Source organism: Gigantopelta aegis, chromosome 3 (assembly GCF_016097555.1).
Source record: "Gigantopelta aegis isolate Gae_Host chromosome 3, Gae_host_genome, whole genome shotgun sequence".
Lineage (NCBI taxonomy): Eukaryota > Metazoa > Mollusca > Gastropoda > Neomphalida > Peltospiridae > Gigantopelta > Gigantopelta aegis.
Window position 1 is genome coordinate 44,053,233 of NC_054701.1, and position 18,697 is coordinate 44,071,929.

Sequence of the window (18,697 nt, forward strand, 5' to 3'; positions counted from 1 at the left end):
GGTATTATTTTTATTTGCATCAGTAAGGAATAGCAATTAAAAAGGCAAAAGAAAATAACTGAATTAATATGAACAATTTTTATATGCATTAAATTAAGGTAAAATAAATAATGTATTTTTATTTTTTAGTCTTGCTTTTTAAGTTAATTGATGTTCTTGAAAGGTTTTCATTAATTTTGCTATTAAAATTACAGAAGATTTCTTTAAAGTAACAGGCATGTCGAAACAGTATAATACCAGTTGATTGTATGGTCAGGCAACATTTTGTTTTCCAAATTTTGATTAGCGATATTTGTAGTCAATTAAAAATTGATTAGCAACTACTGTTACACGATACTGAACAAAATATTCCCTGATGGTTTATAGTGCAATACATCTTTACAAATTTATGTAACTAATAAATGATACACACACAGCCATATTTCCAACTCGACATTATTAACAAACAAAAAAGCCAGTGATAAATATTTATTTACTGCTCTCCAGCTGTATAGAGATGCTGCAGATATTGGTAAATAATTAAAAAATATAGTGTAAATGTAAATTATAAAAGCTCTATGATATGCATGGATTCTCAGTTTGCAGTCAAGTATCACGAACGTTTTCTGGTGATCTGTTTGTAATTCTTATTGTGCTTCACTTTAAATTTAAGTAATTTTGCATATCTTTTCAAAAGCTTTTCCCAGTAGCAGAACACATCTTCCATCTTAAGGTGATTCCAGATAAATTGTCTTCCCCTGAAATGACACCAAAATTTCATATCAGTTAAAGATTTTTTAATTATATTTTATTAAAATTTAAATGAAAAAAATAAATCTACTACTAAAAACACTTTTAACACATCGTTTTACTAGACTAGTTAAAAGCTAAAATAGTAGGTCAGTCGTCTGTAGGTATTTCAGCTTTTAACTCTCCTTAAATGTTTTAATCTTGAATGGAAACAGATGTTTGAATATGTGAAGATTGCTGATTTTTAGTTACTTGCACAGTTAACTTGGAGTACATGTAGGCTGGTGATATTTTGACACTGTGTAAGGCCTGTCCCAAAACCAACATTCTTTCCATTGTTCTTTTTAACCAAATGGCAAAATCATTCTATGTACATCCAATGAAAAACATTCTTAATCCAACCTATTTTGACCATATATTGGTGCTCTACAGACCCTTTCTTCTGAGTGTCTGCTACCTTCCACTCAAAGTTTGAAGAGTTGGAGATGTGCAGTCTGATAAATAATAATATTGCAAGTGAAATGCTCACCTATGCAAGTGAAATTGTATGGCAATTAAAATTTACAAAACATTTGTTTTGGGGAGTAGATTATTTTGTCAGCACCAAACTCATTATAACGTTATTTTACTGTATCAGATGACACATGTATCGATAAAAACTACATGCATAACTTCTACTATTTGGAGAGTATTTGCAAATTATGCATTTATAATATAATTAAATTTTCAAAGTCACCCAAGGTATTCTGAATGGAATATTATAAAAAGTTGTTCGGTGAATTCGATTATCGGGGTGTGTTAGATGCCACAATCTAAAAGTCCCATGACACATCAAAATGTTCCGATTGTAAATGAACTCTCAAAACACTGTAAACCAATCTCTGATTTTCAACATGTTTATGTGCTGCATTAAAAATAATAAATATAATATTAAAAAAAATAAAAAAATACATGTATATACAAGATCCTGGGATGTATTTAACCAGACTGAGCAAAAAAACCCATCGCAAGACTGGTTTATGCAATTCTAGTTAATCCAGATGGCCACATCGGGGACCAGACAAATAGTTTGCAAATGTTAGTGTCGGTGAACACATGGCAGTTTTCTGTAAATCACCTTTTTATTTCTAGACACACAAAACCAATGCCTTCCTTTTTAATAAAGTGTTTTCTAAGATGCACAGTGGAAAAACATGCAGCAACTTAGATACCATATATTTTATGATGATTAGATTCACTTGTTAATTTCACACTTTCAAATTGATTGTCTGTTTTTCAGTACCATATTATATCAGGGGTAGCTTTGGGTGAGAAAAACAATTTGCCAAACTGATTTTACCGATGATACATAATGCTTCACAATTCTGCGAAAATAAGTACAAAGTGAGGTTCTGTTAAATATACAGTACCTTTTGGCTATTTCTCTGACCACATCATCATTTTCTTTGGCAAAAATAAGTAGTTCTCTGAAAAACACAACAAAGGACTATGGAAATGGAGGAATGAAAACTAAATGTTTCATAAACTATCTGCAAAAATTAAGAGTTAAATGCGAAGAACAATAACTAGTATTACCAGGATTAAGTTCAACACAACTGTAAGTAGTAACCTACCTGACACGTTTCCTCTGTCTTACTTCAGTAATTACATCAATTTGACCACACAAAATCACACCCTCTAAGATCGCTTATGCAGTTGTTAAAAGTACTAATAATCCGCTAACCTGGTGGGCCCATATTTTCAAAGATATTTTAGCACTATGAAATCGTAAAACCATGGTAGGCCATGACGTCACTATGGCATGTGCTGTAGTGAAATCATAGCCTATGATGATTTTACGATTTCGTTGTGCTGAAGATAGTTATGTAAATCTCTACCCTGGCTACTAACAGAATGAGATCAACTAAATGTAAGACAAATTATGGATCTTACCGGACATCGGTGAGATCCTGTTTGACAGGGACGTAATGCACCCAGGGTTTCATGGCAGGATAAAAAAACTCCAGCCACTCGTCACCCACGTGGAACACCAGCGAGTCACACAGAAACAGATGCTTGAACCTGAAGCTGGCTGCTACACCTCGGAAATTAAACAAATACCTGAAATATAAATATATATATATTAATCATATAATATCCAGTGCAATCAAAACGTGATATTTTTCAGATCAAACACTTTAAAAATTTGATAACTTTGCAAATTACATTAATTAATTGAGGTTATGGCACTAGGTTTATTGACATTTAACCAAACGTACTAGGGTGACACTCCATAGTTGACCTATGCATTTATGGTCATCAAACAAAAACATTTCAATAGCAACTTTACATTGAAAGCTGCCATGCATTCAGAAAACAAAAATACTTAAAGCACCTAGTTTATTATTATATAAGGATATCCAAAATGATGTCATAGACGTTTGACGTCATTTCCATTCAAAAAGAAACCACGCCACATATTCTTACATCATATGAATATTGCATAATGGCTGACTGGAATTAAAGTTGCGTATACTGTGTATATTAAGCTTGAGCTTATGTTAAAGAGATTATTACTCTTGTGTGTTTCGGTATTGTTAATATGGTATATTGGGTATAAATATAATGTTTTATGCTCGCCAGAGGCTCACATAATACAATGTTTATTCCTAATATATGATACTGACAATACCGAAAAACACTCAAACACTGGTAATAACCTCTATATATTTGTAAAATTTAAAGGTTACGGTACCTTTATATAAGAAAGCATACCTATGAGTCATATGGTTTAAATCTATTTTACTGTAACAAAGGCTGTGGTATGTACAATCCTGTCTGTGGGATGGTGCATATAAAAGATTGAAAATAGTCCATGAAGTTGTGACAGTGGGTTTCCTCTCTTAATATCTGACACTATATAACTGTCAATAAAATGTGTTGAGTGTGTCATTAAATAAAACATTTTCTTCCTATTTACTGTATGTACACGTACTTGTATTCCTAATAACAAAGTAAAAAGTTATTTTCCTTCTTTTGCTTTCATGTACATGCTGCAAAGAATCTGACAAAATGCCTATGATATACATGTAAATGCTCCAAACTTTATTCGAAAACAAAGATGACACTGTTATACTCATTGCTGATCATTTTCAATACAGCCACTACACAGATGAGGAAACTCGCAAGGATTACATCAGTATTTAAGAGTGTTAACGTTACCATGTAGCAAAAATGCTATTTTAATTAAGAATTTTCAATATTTTTGTTTAAAACCAACATAACCTTTACTGAAAATGAAAACATTATGGAATATCATCTGATATTTGACTACAACTTTAAATGTTGTGTTGTTTACTTTATTACAAACTGCTTGTGGTAGGACATCGTAAACCATATTAGAAAATATGGAGAGATAAAGTGAAGTTCTGTCTGATTTCATTCATAAATAACCACTGGATAACAGTCATTTGTTGCCAATATGTTCAAAAATATTTTCATCTCTAATATTATATCATCAAATATTCTACCAAACAAAATGCCAATTTATTAATATTCTGTTTTTCTAAAAGACAGTCACAGAGAAAGGAATCGGAGGTAAAGACCAGCAATATATATAATAGGTTCATCCTACCTTTACAAAGAACCTGTGAGTGTGAGGATGCTTAAAAATATTATGCTAGGTAATTGACGATTCAAAATTCCTTGAAACGTACCTTGAAACACAGTAAATTTACTTACTTGAATTTGCAGTGTTCTTCAAGTTTGATTTCTTTAGCTGGTGGGCGATGAAGCGTATCCTATAATGAAGATACTCAAACAATCAAATCTACTCACAAGTTATTATTTCATTTGAAAATATTTTAATGAAATCAAGTTTTCTATAAACAGAGCTCAAATTTAATGGTAGCCATGCAGCAACGGGCGTGCGCAGGAAATTTTGCAGGGTGGGGGGGGGGGGGGAAGGTCAACGTGTCTGGCGAAGCCCGATAACATCTCAGTACTTCCATATCCATTCACAGGAATGTAAAAAAATCGGGATATGAATTTTTTTTCCGCCTAGAGCGGGGGGAGGGGAGATTTTCGACAATCAGTCTACGTAGGCCAAATGGCCTTGCCCTTTAATATGCTAAATTCGAGCCCTGTATATAAATTCATTATTGGTATAGAAGGAAAGAAATGTTTTATTTAACGACGCACTCAACACATTTTATTTACAGTTATATGGTGTTGGATATATGGTTAAGGACCACACAGATATGGAGAGAGGAAACCTGCCACTTCATGGGCCACTCTTTTCGATTAACAGCATGGGATCTTTTATATGCACCATCCCACAGACAGGATAGCACATACCACAGCATTTGATATACCAGTCGTGGTGCATTGGCTGGAACGAGAAATAGCCCAATGGGCCCACCGACGGGAATCGATCCCACACCGACCATGCATCTGACGGGCGCTTTATCACTCGGCTACATCCCGCCCACTTCATTATTGATATAGATTCATGGGCTTGAATTGTCATTATGAACACTACTTCTGAATAACTTAATGCCCTTACTAGCTGAAAAAATTATAACATTGTGTTTAAATGGGTCAGTCCATTGATGTGTCTTTAACCCCACCCCCTCAGAAAATCGAGATTTGAGTTGCAACTAAAAACTGTTTTTAAAATTTTTTAAAAATGTATTCATTAATTTCCAAGAATTTAGGGTACATAATTTTACCCTTTGTACCCTTTGACAGAAACCCTGAGATTGTTATACAGTGAAACTCCTCTAAACCGGACACTCTCGGGACCAAGTAAAAAGTTAAGAGGTATCCAGTTTCAAGAGGTTCCCTTCTGTACAGATATTTAAAAAGGGACCTTGAAAAATGTCTGATTTTGAGGGGATTCCGGTTTATAGAGGGTTCACTGTATATATTTTTATACCGCATCAGACTTCCATGCTTGATTCTTGGTATATTCTGCATCGACCAGGTCTGGCTCTTTTCTAGACAGCAGGATTAACGGATCTCTTTCCGAACTGGTTCTGGATCCTCTGAAAAACGCCTTGCTGACTTTCTTTTCCCAAGGCCATTTACTAGCTTCTCTGAAAATAGCAAGCATTACCAGTTTACCATCATCAGTTAATGCAGCGTTCCAAATGACTCGAGTTCAGTCATGTTCACAACTTGTAAGTTTCGAGTTCATGAGTGGAGAGTATTCCAATTGTCAGAACATCTTGTAACTTTCATCAAAAGATCAAACGCAGTCAACACATTCAGTGAAACATGCTTCCCACCAAAACAGAGCCTTCATGATACAACTTATAAACAGTTGAAAAAAATACACTAGTAATAGTTCTCACTTAGCTCTAATGCATTACAATGTATTGCCAGCCGGTTGGTTAACTTGTGTATTTCAATAAATATATTAGTTTACTATGCTCAAATACTTACCTTGCAAATAATTCTGCCATTTTGAATATGACACCATCTTAACTTGTGTCGTGAAAGTGGGCGTCAGCTTTTTCTCCTCAAGTTCTCCAGTTATGAATACGACTTTCAACATAATTGATTAGAATGCTATTCATGACTGGAGAAGTAGTGAACATGTTTCCAAGAGGTGATTGAAACATATCATAAGTTAAGGGGATGACAAGTACTAGTACCAAAAGGTGCACAAAAAGCATGCCCATCTGGATATATATATATATATATATATATATATATATATATATATATATATATATATATATATATATATATATTTACTTACATGTATCATGTAACAACATTGTTAAAAGAAATTATGAGTTCAGCTGGTAATAACAATATGTCAGACACCAAAAAGCCACAGTTTATAAACTGCCGACTGCCGAAGTGTTGTTAAACAACTATGTCATATATTTCCCAAAGACATTCGGAAGATGTCAGCAAATGGAGGGGGCAGTAATACACTCATTAATTTGCCTTTTAACTGGCTGAGAGGGCAATGGATAATTTTCAGTTATACCACCTGCCTCCCTCCCCCAACATGATGCCTGAATTTCCTTCTTTTTTATTAACTAATGTTTTACCTTGGAATAATCTCTCTTTGTTCATCCCATCTTCCAAGACCGGTGGGATATATGGGCCAGACAGCTGGTCCACCTTCCCAGAATGTCCACGCTGGATACATTATGTCCCAGTTCTGTGAATACTGTATGAGAAAGAGAATTAGAATCTGTAACATGATGAGGAAAAATATGGCATAAATGGCACCTGATATAGCTGAAAAGAACAAGGACTGGTATATGGAGACGGCTAACAAAAGAAGTTAAAAATTACTTAAAAAGAGCTGGTAGAAAAAACAGATGAAAGACGTCAAAAAGACAAGTAACTGCTGGGTAAACTGTAGTTTTTTCTTGTTTAAAAAAACCCTGTCCATCCCAGTAAGTATAAATCTCAATTTAAGAATATAGGTAATGAATTCCCTTTCAACATTATTATCTGACAATATTTACACATGGGAGCCAATTTAAAATTGTCCTTCCTGATAAGCCCGTATATATATGTCTAAATATTAAAATGAGAAACACGTGTCACTTTGTGCTCAGCTCTATTGATATATTTTCATCAGTGCAAGAATATGTCATATATTGTTTAATGATCAAAATGAAGTAGGTGCCATGTCTGGTATTATTTCTGGTATTAAAATGGATCTTATAGGTGACAATGACAAGAAAATCCACAAAATAGAAACAAGTGAAATACACATGCCGATCTTGAGAACTGACCACTTTACTAAACGAGAACACCGGTAAAGGTTTACTGTGGCACGGAGACTGGGGCCAGTCGCGAGTGTTGATTAGCAATTCCATGTCCGGCAGTTTCTTTATGATCTCCAGGATAAAATATTCCACTCCACTGCACCTGTTAAGAACAAAGTCAGATGTTTAATTTCAATGTAAGAACTAAAAAAGTTTAGATGGAAAAACATTAATAATGATAAGCAATTATCGCACTTGTGGCAAAAGCATATTTATACATGATTTAGAATTGCACGGTTCTTGTGAAAATGCCAATGTATATGAAATAATATATTCATCAAATATTTGAATTATGGGTTACATATATGTCTATTAAGCCTTCAAATAAGTGCAATTATTTCATTCCACTCTGGTGTCCTAATTACTGGGGAACTGCCGTCATTGCAGTCACAGGTAAATTGCATGCCAATGTAGACGGAGCTAATTACTGCATGAACTATTCTTTTGTTCTTGAATTTTCATCTGAAATCCAGTATACACAGCATCATGTTTAACTTTAAGTAGGATTTTATCCAATACCATGTGTTTCCTTGTTTCTTTCCATCAATATAATTACGTATGATCAATTTTAAGAACAATGCTATCATAAAATTGACCTGAAAGGAAACATGCAGTCATTTTCTCTGTAAAGTTTGTGGTTAACAATCTGGTAGTGGACACCTCGCTCTTTTGCCTGGTCAAACCTTTCTCTTGTAATGCCTTTCTCTTTATGTTCCCACACACTAAGATCTTCATCAATAACACTGAAATAACAACGACAGATCAAACGCTTAACTTGTTTTCTTTATATTTAAAAGGTGTTTCTTATTTACATGTACATTATATTAACAAGCATATAATTTTTTATTATTATTATTAACAGAGTGATCAACACCAAGTGCCAGATTTGCTTGTTTGGAATTTACACACACACACACACACACACACACACACAATGTACATACAGGTACCTGCATTTCTAATACTAGACATACACGTACAAATTAATATAATACAAGTGCCAGATTTGCTTGCTTGGAATTATATATTCAGGGTTTATGCCAGAGGGTAAAATGGGTATGGCACCATACCCAATTATTTTTTCAGATTATCTTTTTTAAGTTAACCTTTATTACCTCCTATCATTACTCTTAACCAATTTTCTTTCTGAAAAAGGCCCCCATACCCCTGTTGACTCTGGTTGCATTCAATTCCATAGCGCCATACCCAAAAACATTTTTCTGGCAAAAAAACTGATATTTACACACATACACACAAAATGTACATACAGATTAATATCAATTTGAGTCGAGTTGGCACTAGTCTGAAAATGTACACCAGCTGATGTAACAGTCTTATTGACATTACTCAAGTTCTGAAGATTAGATGTGACCATCATGTCTTTGTCTAGCACATGCCTACATGTATCAACTGACCTGTTCGAAGTTGGCGAAAACGATGCAACTGTCAAGTCTGCATTAATCAGGAGATGTGTGCTAAACATAACAGTTAGTGTTTTCCCTAGCTTGTTTTAGCATGGTGCGGCACCATTCCTCAATAGTCTAGCACCATCTTGCCTTAATCAGTGCCATGCTGCCCTGAGATTAAACAAGCCTTTTTCAGTAATTAATTCTAAAACTGCCTTTATAAAACACCCAAAAAGGTATTATTAATTAATCAAATATGCCATTCATTTATTAAAGCAAGTACATGTACATAAATTACATTAATGTTTATTCAATTAATTTTTGAGTATTTTTAATGAAATATAAGTGCCCCGAAAATGGTTAAAATGCCCCAAAAGTGTTTGGTCTACCATGCCTTGCCAAATTTCTAGGGAAATCACTAACAGTGTTTAACTTGTTCATGCTAATTAAACAGCACGAGTCATTTTGATATTAAATATATATCACATTGTTGGGTTTTCAATAAATTGCAATATACAGATTAATATTAAACTTAATTATTAGTGTCCTAAAGACCATATACATGGGCGTGGGAAAGTGCCAAAAAGGGGGGGGGGGGCGGGGGGCATACACACACACATATATACATGTATAAATATATATAAAAAAACATCGCCGCTCCCACATGCCCCCCTCCCCCCACTTCCTACGCCAGTGATATATACATGTAAGAAGAATAGAATTCCCTCTACAAGTATTAACTGGAATTTGTTTTTGGCTATTACATTTGTTCTGCACTGCCACTCATCTACAAACCTCATTCTCTTTAATGTTTACAAAACTATTTACGATAAGCAAATGGGGATAAGTACTTCAACTACCTGCTGTGACAGGAACAGTCTTGTTCACAATCTGTGTATGAACTCAGTGATTTGTTGATAACATCAATATACTTTTGCCATTTCTTCTGTGCAGCTGAAATGAATGAACAAAACAAATTTAATCAATGATCACACCCCATCAATTATTTTTTTAAATTCATCATTCTGGTCACCTAAAACATGTAACCTGGGTGGGCGATTGTTTTTTCCAATTTATAATATTGGAACTCAGTACTATTTTTATAGGGTTGAAGGTCAGTAGACTGTGTTTTTAAAAAATGTGGTGAAGCATATAGCACTGTTTTTTATTTAAATGATTAAGTATTCAAATTACATTTCTTTGCATCTGCCTACAACAACAATAAAACTGGGTGCATGAAGCTTCCATTTCTTTTCTCCAGTGGATTTGCACAAATTATGAACGTCAATTTAAAAACACAAAAAATTTATGTGATGCCGATTTGCCAATGAGGGCAGAGATAATAACCCAGGGCTCGAAATCGCTAGTGGCCCTCAAAAAGCAATCCATTTTTTTAGACCTAGCATGCAAAATACATATTCACTTACCAAAACATAGCAGGTCTGTTATATATTTTAATTCCATAATGCTCTAAAATACATATCAGAGGCCCTAGCTTTTTAAAACACAATCCAATACCACATGCTATCATATGTACAACTGGCTCTGTAAACTAATATATATATATTTTTTGATATGAAGCCTAAATTATGCATGATGCATTGAAATACATTTAAGTCTATTAGACTACCAAAAGGTCACCCCACGACAGTAAAGTGAAAAACTATCATCCCCGTCAACATCTGATTAAGCTTTAAAAACAAAACAACAACATATCATATAGGTATACACTTCAACAGGGCTTCTAGATTATGGTAGCCCCACTCCCATGGCTAGTGATATTCAATGTTGGGTTAGTAAATACTATTGCCATGTCCGATGGCTAGTATAATATGTTTGTGTCAAATGTTGTAGTTAAGTTTATTTTGTAAATATGAATATCCTGCCCTCAGCCCAACCCCCAAATATTTGTATTTTTAAACTCTATCTCCCTCTTTAGGTGACATATCTTATTATTACTAATATTTAGTAAAATTGTATTGACTTAAGGTAAAGTAGGACTAGTGAATTTTTAATCGTGGCTAGTAATTTTGTTTAATCACTGATCCCATCATCATTGGGTCCCATGGCTAGTGAATTTTATAAAAATTCTATAACTTATAAGCCCTGCTTCAAACAAATGCATTTTATTAAAATATATTATTATAAATATACATATGAATTTTATGTGGGAATGGTCTACAATTTCCTCTTATAAATATAACAAAAATAAACAAAAACCAAATATTGAAAGAACGCCATCTTAAGTGTAAAATAAACAAATCAAAACCAAATTCATTTAAACTTTAAATAATGTTTTGGACCGAAATGTGTCACAGTACGCACATTTTTTATATTTGGAATGCGCCTCTTTACTTTCTTCTTCACACAGTCCGTTTTCACCTTTGTCACACGCATCATCTACAGCTACAGTCAAAATAATGTTTAACAAACACAAATATAAAACGTAATCAACTTTCATTTTCTCTGATAGACTGACACCACTATTTCTATGGAATATTATACATATATACGATCGTAGCAAATTTGAAGCTATCAGTAAATATGCATATGAAAGTAACTCCATTTAAAGAGTTCCATACCGGTAAGGATTCTCTCCCATGGATTGCTTCAGTTAGGTTTGACTGAGTTGCACTTAACACGAATTTAGGCTATTATAATTTAATATCAACTAAAAAACCCATATTTAGAAATATGTTTAGAATTATGACAAAAAGAGATGTTTTGGGCTTTACTGAAGACCTCTGCCATGATTTCAGACACGTTTTTAATATCATAGTTGAATTATACGTTACACTTACAGTTTAAAACAATATTTTTTAATTATCAAATTTCATTATTATTGAGATACCAACACTTCAAAGAGTATTATGCTAGATACCTTTATTAAATCAGATGATATTTCTAAAATTGACTGTTCCCAAAGTCATTAAAGGAGAACTTAATATACACACACACACACACACACACACACACACACACACACACTTATATAGCATTGCAAGAAGAGAGAGAGAGAGAGAGAGAGAGAGAGAGAGAGAGAGAGAGAGAGAGAGAGAGAGAGAGAGAGAGGGGGGGGGGGGGTTGTTGCCGCCATACAGGCTACTCATTTTAAAAAGCAGTAAGGAATCTATTATATAGATATTATACTTTCCCATATACCTGACAGTACATACCACGACTATTGTAACGACTGTTGTGTACCAATCGTGGTGCAGTGGTTGGGAAAAGTCCATCGTCGCACGTCAATTTACTACTGAGCTGCATCCCGCTTGGATTTTAATAAAGTAGCTATTAGTTTAATGCGATTTGGTCTTTTTGTCCAGGACTGTGATTATTGATTAATTGGTGAGAGATAAGTCGGTATTGGCCTAGTGTCCTTACATCTAACCATAGGCCTATACATTTTTTAACATTGACTCTGGGAACTGTTTTTAATTAAAACGCTATTACCGGTATTTTTTATTTAGGGTTAATTCTCCTTATATTATGAGAAACACTGCAAATTACAGTCTGGCCATAGACGTACGGGCTCCCATTTCTGTAGGGGGACAGGCTGGATTTTGCCAGAATTAAGCAAAAATGCCCGAACCTGGATAACATTTGTTTTTAAATATTAGCTATATTAGCTAAATATTAGCTACCAAACAGCTATATAGAATTGCAAGCGAATCACTACGCATTTTTACATGGATTACAACTAATTTTGAGGTTAGAATAATGGAAATGCATAGTAAAAAGGTCCCAGGTTATAAATTTTCCCCGAATATCTCTACCATATTTACTCGAATTTGAGGTTTTGCTTCAGCATTAGGATATGCCCCCTATCTCGTTTCAGATCTCCTTTGAGTTAAAGTCGTGAGTGAGACACTACTCCTCCACCCACCTTTTACTATTCTATTCCATCCATCCATCCATCCATCCATCCATCCATCCACCCATCCACCTATCAATCCAACCTATCCATCCACTCATCTTAACCCCCAACAAAAACGAAGAAAATAGACATGACTACAAACACACCCGTACATCCTAAAGATACATGCACACACGCGCATACATTCGCAAGAACACACACACACACACACACACACACACATACACACGCGGACGCACGCACGCACACAGGGCCGTAGCTAGCATCGGGGCAAGGCCCCCCCCCCCCCCCCCGAAAAAAAATCGGAAAGCATTATAGAAACTTAAAGAAAAGGAGATTTAGACTATTAACTACTCAGTTGCCCCCCCCCCCCCAAACAAAAAATCCTAGCTACGGCCCTGCGCACATACACTTTCGCCTCTCTCTCTCTCTCTCTCTCTCTCTCTCTCTCTCTCTCTCTCTCTCACACACACACAGACACAAATACACACACTCAAACACACACACACAAACACACACGCACACAAACAAACAAACAAACACAGACACACACACACACACACACGCACACACACGGCCTGCAGGAACAAAGGGAAGGGTGGGGTGGGAGGCTGTTCACCTCACTTCTGCACGCAAATATACGGGTGTTTTTTTTTGTCCCACTCCAAATAGATAAAAGGTTTTGCACCGTGCTCCTACCCCTTCTACCGATTGCGACCTCCACTAGAGATCGATTGTGCACTATTAACATTAGTACAATGCCGATAATAACTGGTCCCGTTATACATGTCCGGTTTATTTAAAGCTAGAGTCTTGACTACGGCGGTAAATCGCAGCTTGATGACGAAAACAGTTGAACGTAAAACTCTTTTGACAAGTTGTATGTAAAAGAGGAAGACCGTGCAGCAGCTGAAGTCGGTGCTTTCCTAGGACATGTGAAATTATTTCGATCATGAAGTGATAAAATTGCTACAGTAAGAGAAGAGATTATGCCTGGAAACAGGTTGGTTCCTGTTTCTAAGTATGACAGAACAAGTAAAGCAACACATTGGTAGGTACTTTACAGTTCTGGAATTGGTAGGTACTTTACAGTTATCAGAGGCGGATCGGGGGTGGGGGTGGGGGTTGGGGTTGCAACAGGGGCCCGCCCCTTAAATTTTGCGATAGTTATAATTTTATTATATATTAATTTTCATTTTTTACGACCCCCATCCAAACCTCCCCAATGTCACTGCCCCCCCCCCCCCCCTGGATTTTCTGGAGCCTCCACCGGTTATAGAATGTACACGTGTACACATAGTAATTATATTATACAATACTATATAAATATCTTTACTACCTTTTGAAAACCTACTGATTTTTAATTAATTTATTTTTAGCTTTGTATAATAAACGAAAAGCTTTAACGATGTAGGCCTACAACAACTTCAGCTCTAGGCAAAATGTTTGATGTCACTGAACTTTTGCCCAAGCACACATGTATGCTGGAATAGTAACTGGATATGAGCACGTACATATAGTATTAGGAGTGTGTGCATGGAGTTTAGCTGGGGGAGGGGGTAGGTGCGTGCGTGCGTGTGTGTGTGTGTAAATGTATGTGAACTGTAGCGACCGAATTTTATAGGGTGTTGAGAGCTGCTCCCCAGGAAAATATATTGAGAAAAAAGAAAATTAGCCTGAGCGGGGAGGGGTTTTGACACCGAAACCCACCCCTGCACACGCGCCTAAGTACCCAACCGCCACCATCACATCATCATCATCATCATCATCATCTTCTGCTGCTGCTACTGCTACCTCTACCACTACCACGGCCACTACCACTACTAACCACTGCCACTACCAAAATCCTGGTCCCGATGATGTATTGATGGAAGATTGCCTTTCAGGCCTGTACGACTCGATATGAATGTGTAAGACAATACCATCAACATGGCATCAATAGCGTGATATAAGCCCAGTACAACGTGCTTGAACCTGTTACTGCTGCTAATACTGTTACTAAAAGACAGTTTGTTTCGTTTAACGATACCACTAGATCACATTTATTTGTTAATCATTGACTACTGGATGTCAGTCATTTGGTAATTATGACATAGTCTTAGAGAGGAAACCCGTTACCTTTTAGCAACAGCAAGGGATCTTTTACATGCACTACCCCACAAGCAGGATAGCACATACTACAAACTCTGATAGCCCAAGTGTGATGTTACTATAGCTGCTGCTACTACAATTACTTACATGTATAAAACAGAAACCCATGGAAAAATAAACTTATGTCCAATTTTAGTTCAAGCACATTGTCCTGGACAAGCAACCCACTGACCAAAAATATAGCTTTTTTTGGAACGGAACTACTTTTACCCTAGTTATTGGATTGGATTACATATTAACGTGCCTATATCCAGTTAAGGTTCAAGCACGTCTCTCCCGGGCACAATCTTTGACTTCGTCAGTGACTGGGTCTGGGACAGAAGTTATGACTTAGTTATGATTCCAAAGGAATGGTGACCTTTGACCCTGCAACGTAAACAAACGATGCGATGTTAACATATAATAATACAAAATAACTTTATTAACATGGTATTTATTATTATAAAAATATTATATTATTCGTGTAAGAATTATTTTGTTTCCGTATATAGATACACTAGGCTACAAGGCCATCACTATGTGTAGACGAACTACACTGAAAAACGGTAAAGTGAATAAAACGGTTAATTAAATTTCACTTATTTTTCGTATTATGTAGGATTGCATTCGCCATTCTAACCTTCACAGGATAAAAACGATATCTTAAGACAGTAACCAGTTGTTATTTATTTATTTGTTTGTTTATTTATTTATTTATTTATTTATTTATACACAGCGAATATATTTAGCATGCAAACATTTCGGTGTTATGTACAGCTTACGGCCAATAAAATCGCATATGTTATAGATAGTAATTGAAAACTACCCAATTAAAGCTAACGTTTAACTTTTGGAAGTAGGTTTCACTGTCAACTGTCAATTAAATCCACAGGAATTAACAGGGACGATCAGTATATTCGCAAGCTACTGGGAGAATGTCTGACGGCAGCATTAGTGGAAATCGTCGAGAAGAAACCCGATGATGCAATAGAATACCTCGCGCAGTATCTGTACACATTCAGGGTATTAGACATTTTTCTTTCTTCACTTTTAATTTTTATTTTTAACACAATCAAATAAGTAATTACTACTAGACCCCAGGTTCGTACCAGATATAACTTAAAGGCATACTGTCACGGATTTAAGGAACTTATTTCTCTAAAAATGGATAACAACTAAAAATTACATTAATTGTTGGAAACCAAATCTAGCTATTGCATCACCTTAACTGAACCACAGTGGAGTGAAATCCATGTCAAACTTCTCGGCAATTTTAGTTTTTGAATTATGGACCATTGCCATAATTCAATTATTTTTACAAAATATCATTAATAAATGGAGTATGGTGGTTATGAAGATGGTTGAATAAAGTACATTTAGGGACAAATCAAATTATTTTTGGTCAGGTAATACTTTGTTAGACCATTAAATAGGTCAGTGGTCTGTGACAATATGCCTTTAAAATAACTGCAGTGAAAAAACAACAACAAAAACAAGAACAAATAAAACACGTATGAATTGAAGGCAAAGAAATAATAATGTTTTCTCCAACTAGACATAGACTGTAGCTAAAAAGTCACTTTCAATTTTTATTTTTATTTTACCTGACAAGGGTAACTGCTTCGTGCCTCTCTCCGCCAATTATGGCCTTAAGCCCATATGCATCATCTTACTGGGTTGGGTGGGTGGTTGACTGAACGTGGTGTTAATATTGATGCGTAGGTCTTGCGAAATAGCTCTCTAGTTAATAGTTCGTAAACACCCTTGAGTTCCATCGAGTTCCATCCCTAGGATTTACGCATGACTACCTGGGATGCGTTATGCCATTTTATTTATTTTGTTTTTAAATTTGACCTAATATGAAATTGTATATGGTGGGGATGCGAGCTATCCTTTTTTTCTCGCTTTTTTTCTTCTTCTTCTTCTTCTTCTTCTTCTTCTTCTTCTACTTCTACTTCTTCTTCTTCTACTTCTACTTCTTCTTCTTCTTCTTCTTCTTCTTCTTCTTCTTCTTCTTCTTGGGCGGGACGTAGCCCAGTGGTAAAGCGCCCGCTTGATGCGCGGTCGGTTTGGGATCGATCCCTGTCGGTGGGCCCATTGGGCTATTTCTCGCTCCAGCCAGTGCACCACGACTGGTACATCAAAGGCTGTGGTATGTGCTTTCCTGTCTATGGGATGGTGCATATAAAATATCCCTTGCTGCTAATCGAAAAGAGTAGCCCATGAAGTGGCGACAGCGGGTTTCCTCTCTCAATATCTGTGTGGTCCTTAACCATATGTCCGACGCCATATAACCGTAAATAAAATGTGTTAAGTGCGTCGTTAAATAAAACATTTCTTTCTTTTCTTCTTCTTCTTCTTTTTGAAACAAACAATATATATTTAAAATAACAGAACCTCTTAGTAGGCATTATTTAATTGCAGTTCTATTATTTTCACAGATTTTAAGCTCTGCCTAATTGTGAATGCACTAATTATAATATCAAAATATGTATCAGATATAAAGCTATATAAGTTTGGTATATTTATAATTATTATACATTTATTTTCGTTAAAAAATATATAATGTATCAATACTACATATTTCTTCATACTATTTTGGTAGTAAATCTTAACGCAGAGATGAATTTTACTTGTAGAATGCAGGAAATTGCATTTCAGGACATTTAGTTTTCAAAATTTTACGGGGTTCATATTCCCCGAACCCCCTAGAAACTTTGCTTTACGCCTACGATCTCAGTGAGGCCCCGCAATGTCTACTTGCATCCACCGTGCCTGTATTTGTTTTCTCTTTTTAAGAAAAATCTGACGCCATATATAACCCTAAATAAAAACGTGAGGAGTGCGTCGGTAAATAAAACATTTCTTTCTTTCTTCCTTTTAAGAAAAACAACCCACTTGAGAACGAAATTCTCTCAGTTGCGAAGGAGCCTCAATCTGAGCAGAGTAGAGTGGACTTGCTTGATCACAGTTTCCATGGAAGACAATTTCTACCTGACCAGTTTTGTGTGCAGCTACCAGTTGTCCACCGAGAACTAGATTCTGTGTTTAAACAAATAGATGACTTTTTTGATGATGACGATGTCACGTAATAAAAAAATGCAGTTAGAGTCATTAAATAATAAGCATGTAAATGAAGTGTCTTGTTTTTGTTCTATACATTCAGGGCCGGGATTGATTGTTCTATCCTGTCTATGAGATGATGCATACAAAAGATCCCTTGCTATTAATGGAAAAATGTAGATAGTTTCCACTCTAAGACTATAATGTAAAAAAACCCACCCCAAATGTTTGACATTAATAAATCAATGTGCTCTAGTGGTGTCATTAGACAAATTTTTTAACTTTTCATGGGCGTTAACTCTGTGTGCTATTCCTCATCATGGTGCAGGGGTGGCAACATTATCGTAAGTGACAACATTATCGTAAGTGACAACATTATCGTAGATGGCAACATTATCGTAAGTGACAACATTATCGTAAGTAACAACATTATCGTGGATGGCAACATTATCGTAAGTGACAACATTATCGTGGATGGCAACATTATCGTAAGTGACAACATTATCGTAAGTGACAACATTATCGTGGGTGGCAACATTATCATGGGTGGCAACATTATCGTGGATGACCACATTATCGTGGGTGGCAACATCGTGAGTGACAACATCGTGGATGGCAACATTATCGTAAGTGACAACATCGTAAGTGACAACATTATCGTGGGTGGCAACATCGTGAGTGGGTGACAACATTATCGTGGGTGACAACATCGTAAG

At 35.6% G+C, this 18,697-nt stretch overlaps 2 protein-coding genes across 3 annotated transcripts; one reads left to right on the forward strand and one right to left on the reverse strand.

Moving 5' to 3' along the window:
- Window positions 1-455: 455 nt before the first annotated feature.
- On the reverse strand, window positions 456-11,372 carry LOC121368096 (protein O-glucosyltransferase 1-like). Its single transcript, XM_041492656.1, has 10 exons — window positions 11,237-11,372; window positions 9,772-9,865; window positions 8,102-8,248; window positions 7,473-7,608; window positions 6,774-6,895; window positions 5,645-5,804; window positions 4,450-4,508; window positions 2,662-2,829; window positions 2,139-2,195; window positions 456-737 (listed from the first exon to the last, which is right to left on the reverse strand). Exons 1-10 carry the CDS (start codon window positions 11,370-11,372, stop codon window positions 593-595), a joined length of 1,224 nt encoding a protein of 407 aa, XP_041348590.1. The 3' UTR covers window positions 456-592.
- A 2,215-nt stretch (window positions 11,373-13,587) lies between these two features.
- LOC121368097 (DPY30 domain-containing protein 1-like) lies at window positions 13,588-18,046 on the forward strand. Of its 2 annotated transcripts, none has more exons than XM_041492657.1 (3): window positions 13,588-13,839; window positions 15,811-15,941; window positions 17,804-18,046. In XM_041492657.1, exons 1-3 carry the CDS (start codon window positions 13,812-13,814, stop codon window positions 18,008-18,010), a joined length of 366 nt encoding a protein of 121 aa, XP_041348591.1. In that variant the 5' UTR covers window positions 13,588-13,811; the 3' UTR covers window positions 18,011-18,046. The 2 variants fall into 2 exon arrangements, with proteins under 2 accessions (XP_041348591.1, XP_041348592.1); XM_041492658.1 differs by lacking the exon at window positions 13,588-13,839 and adding an exon at window positions 15,246-15,484.
- Window positions 18,047-18,697: the final 651 nt, after the last annotated feature.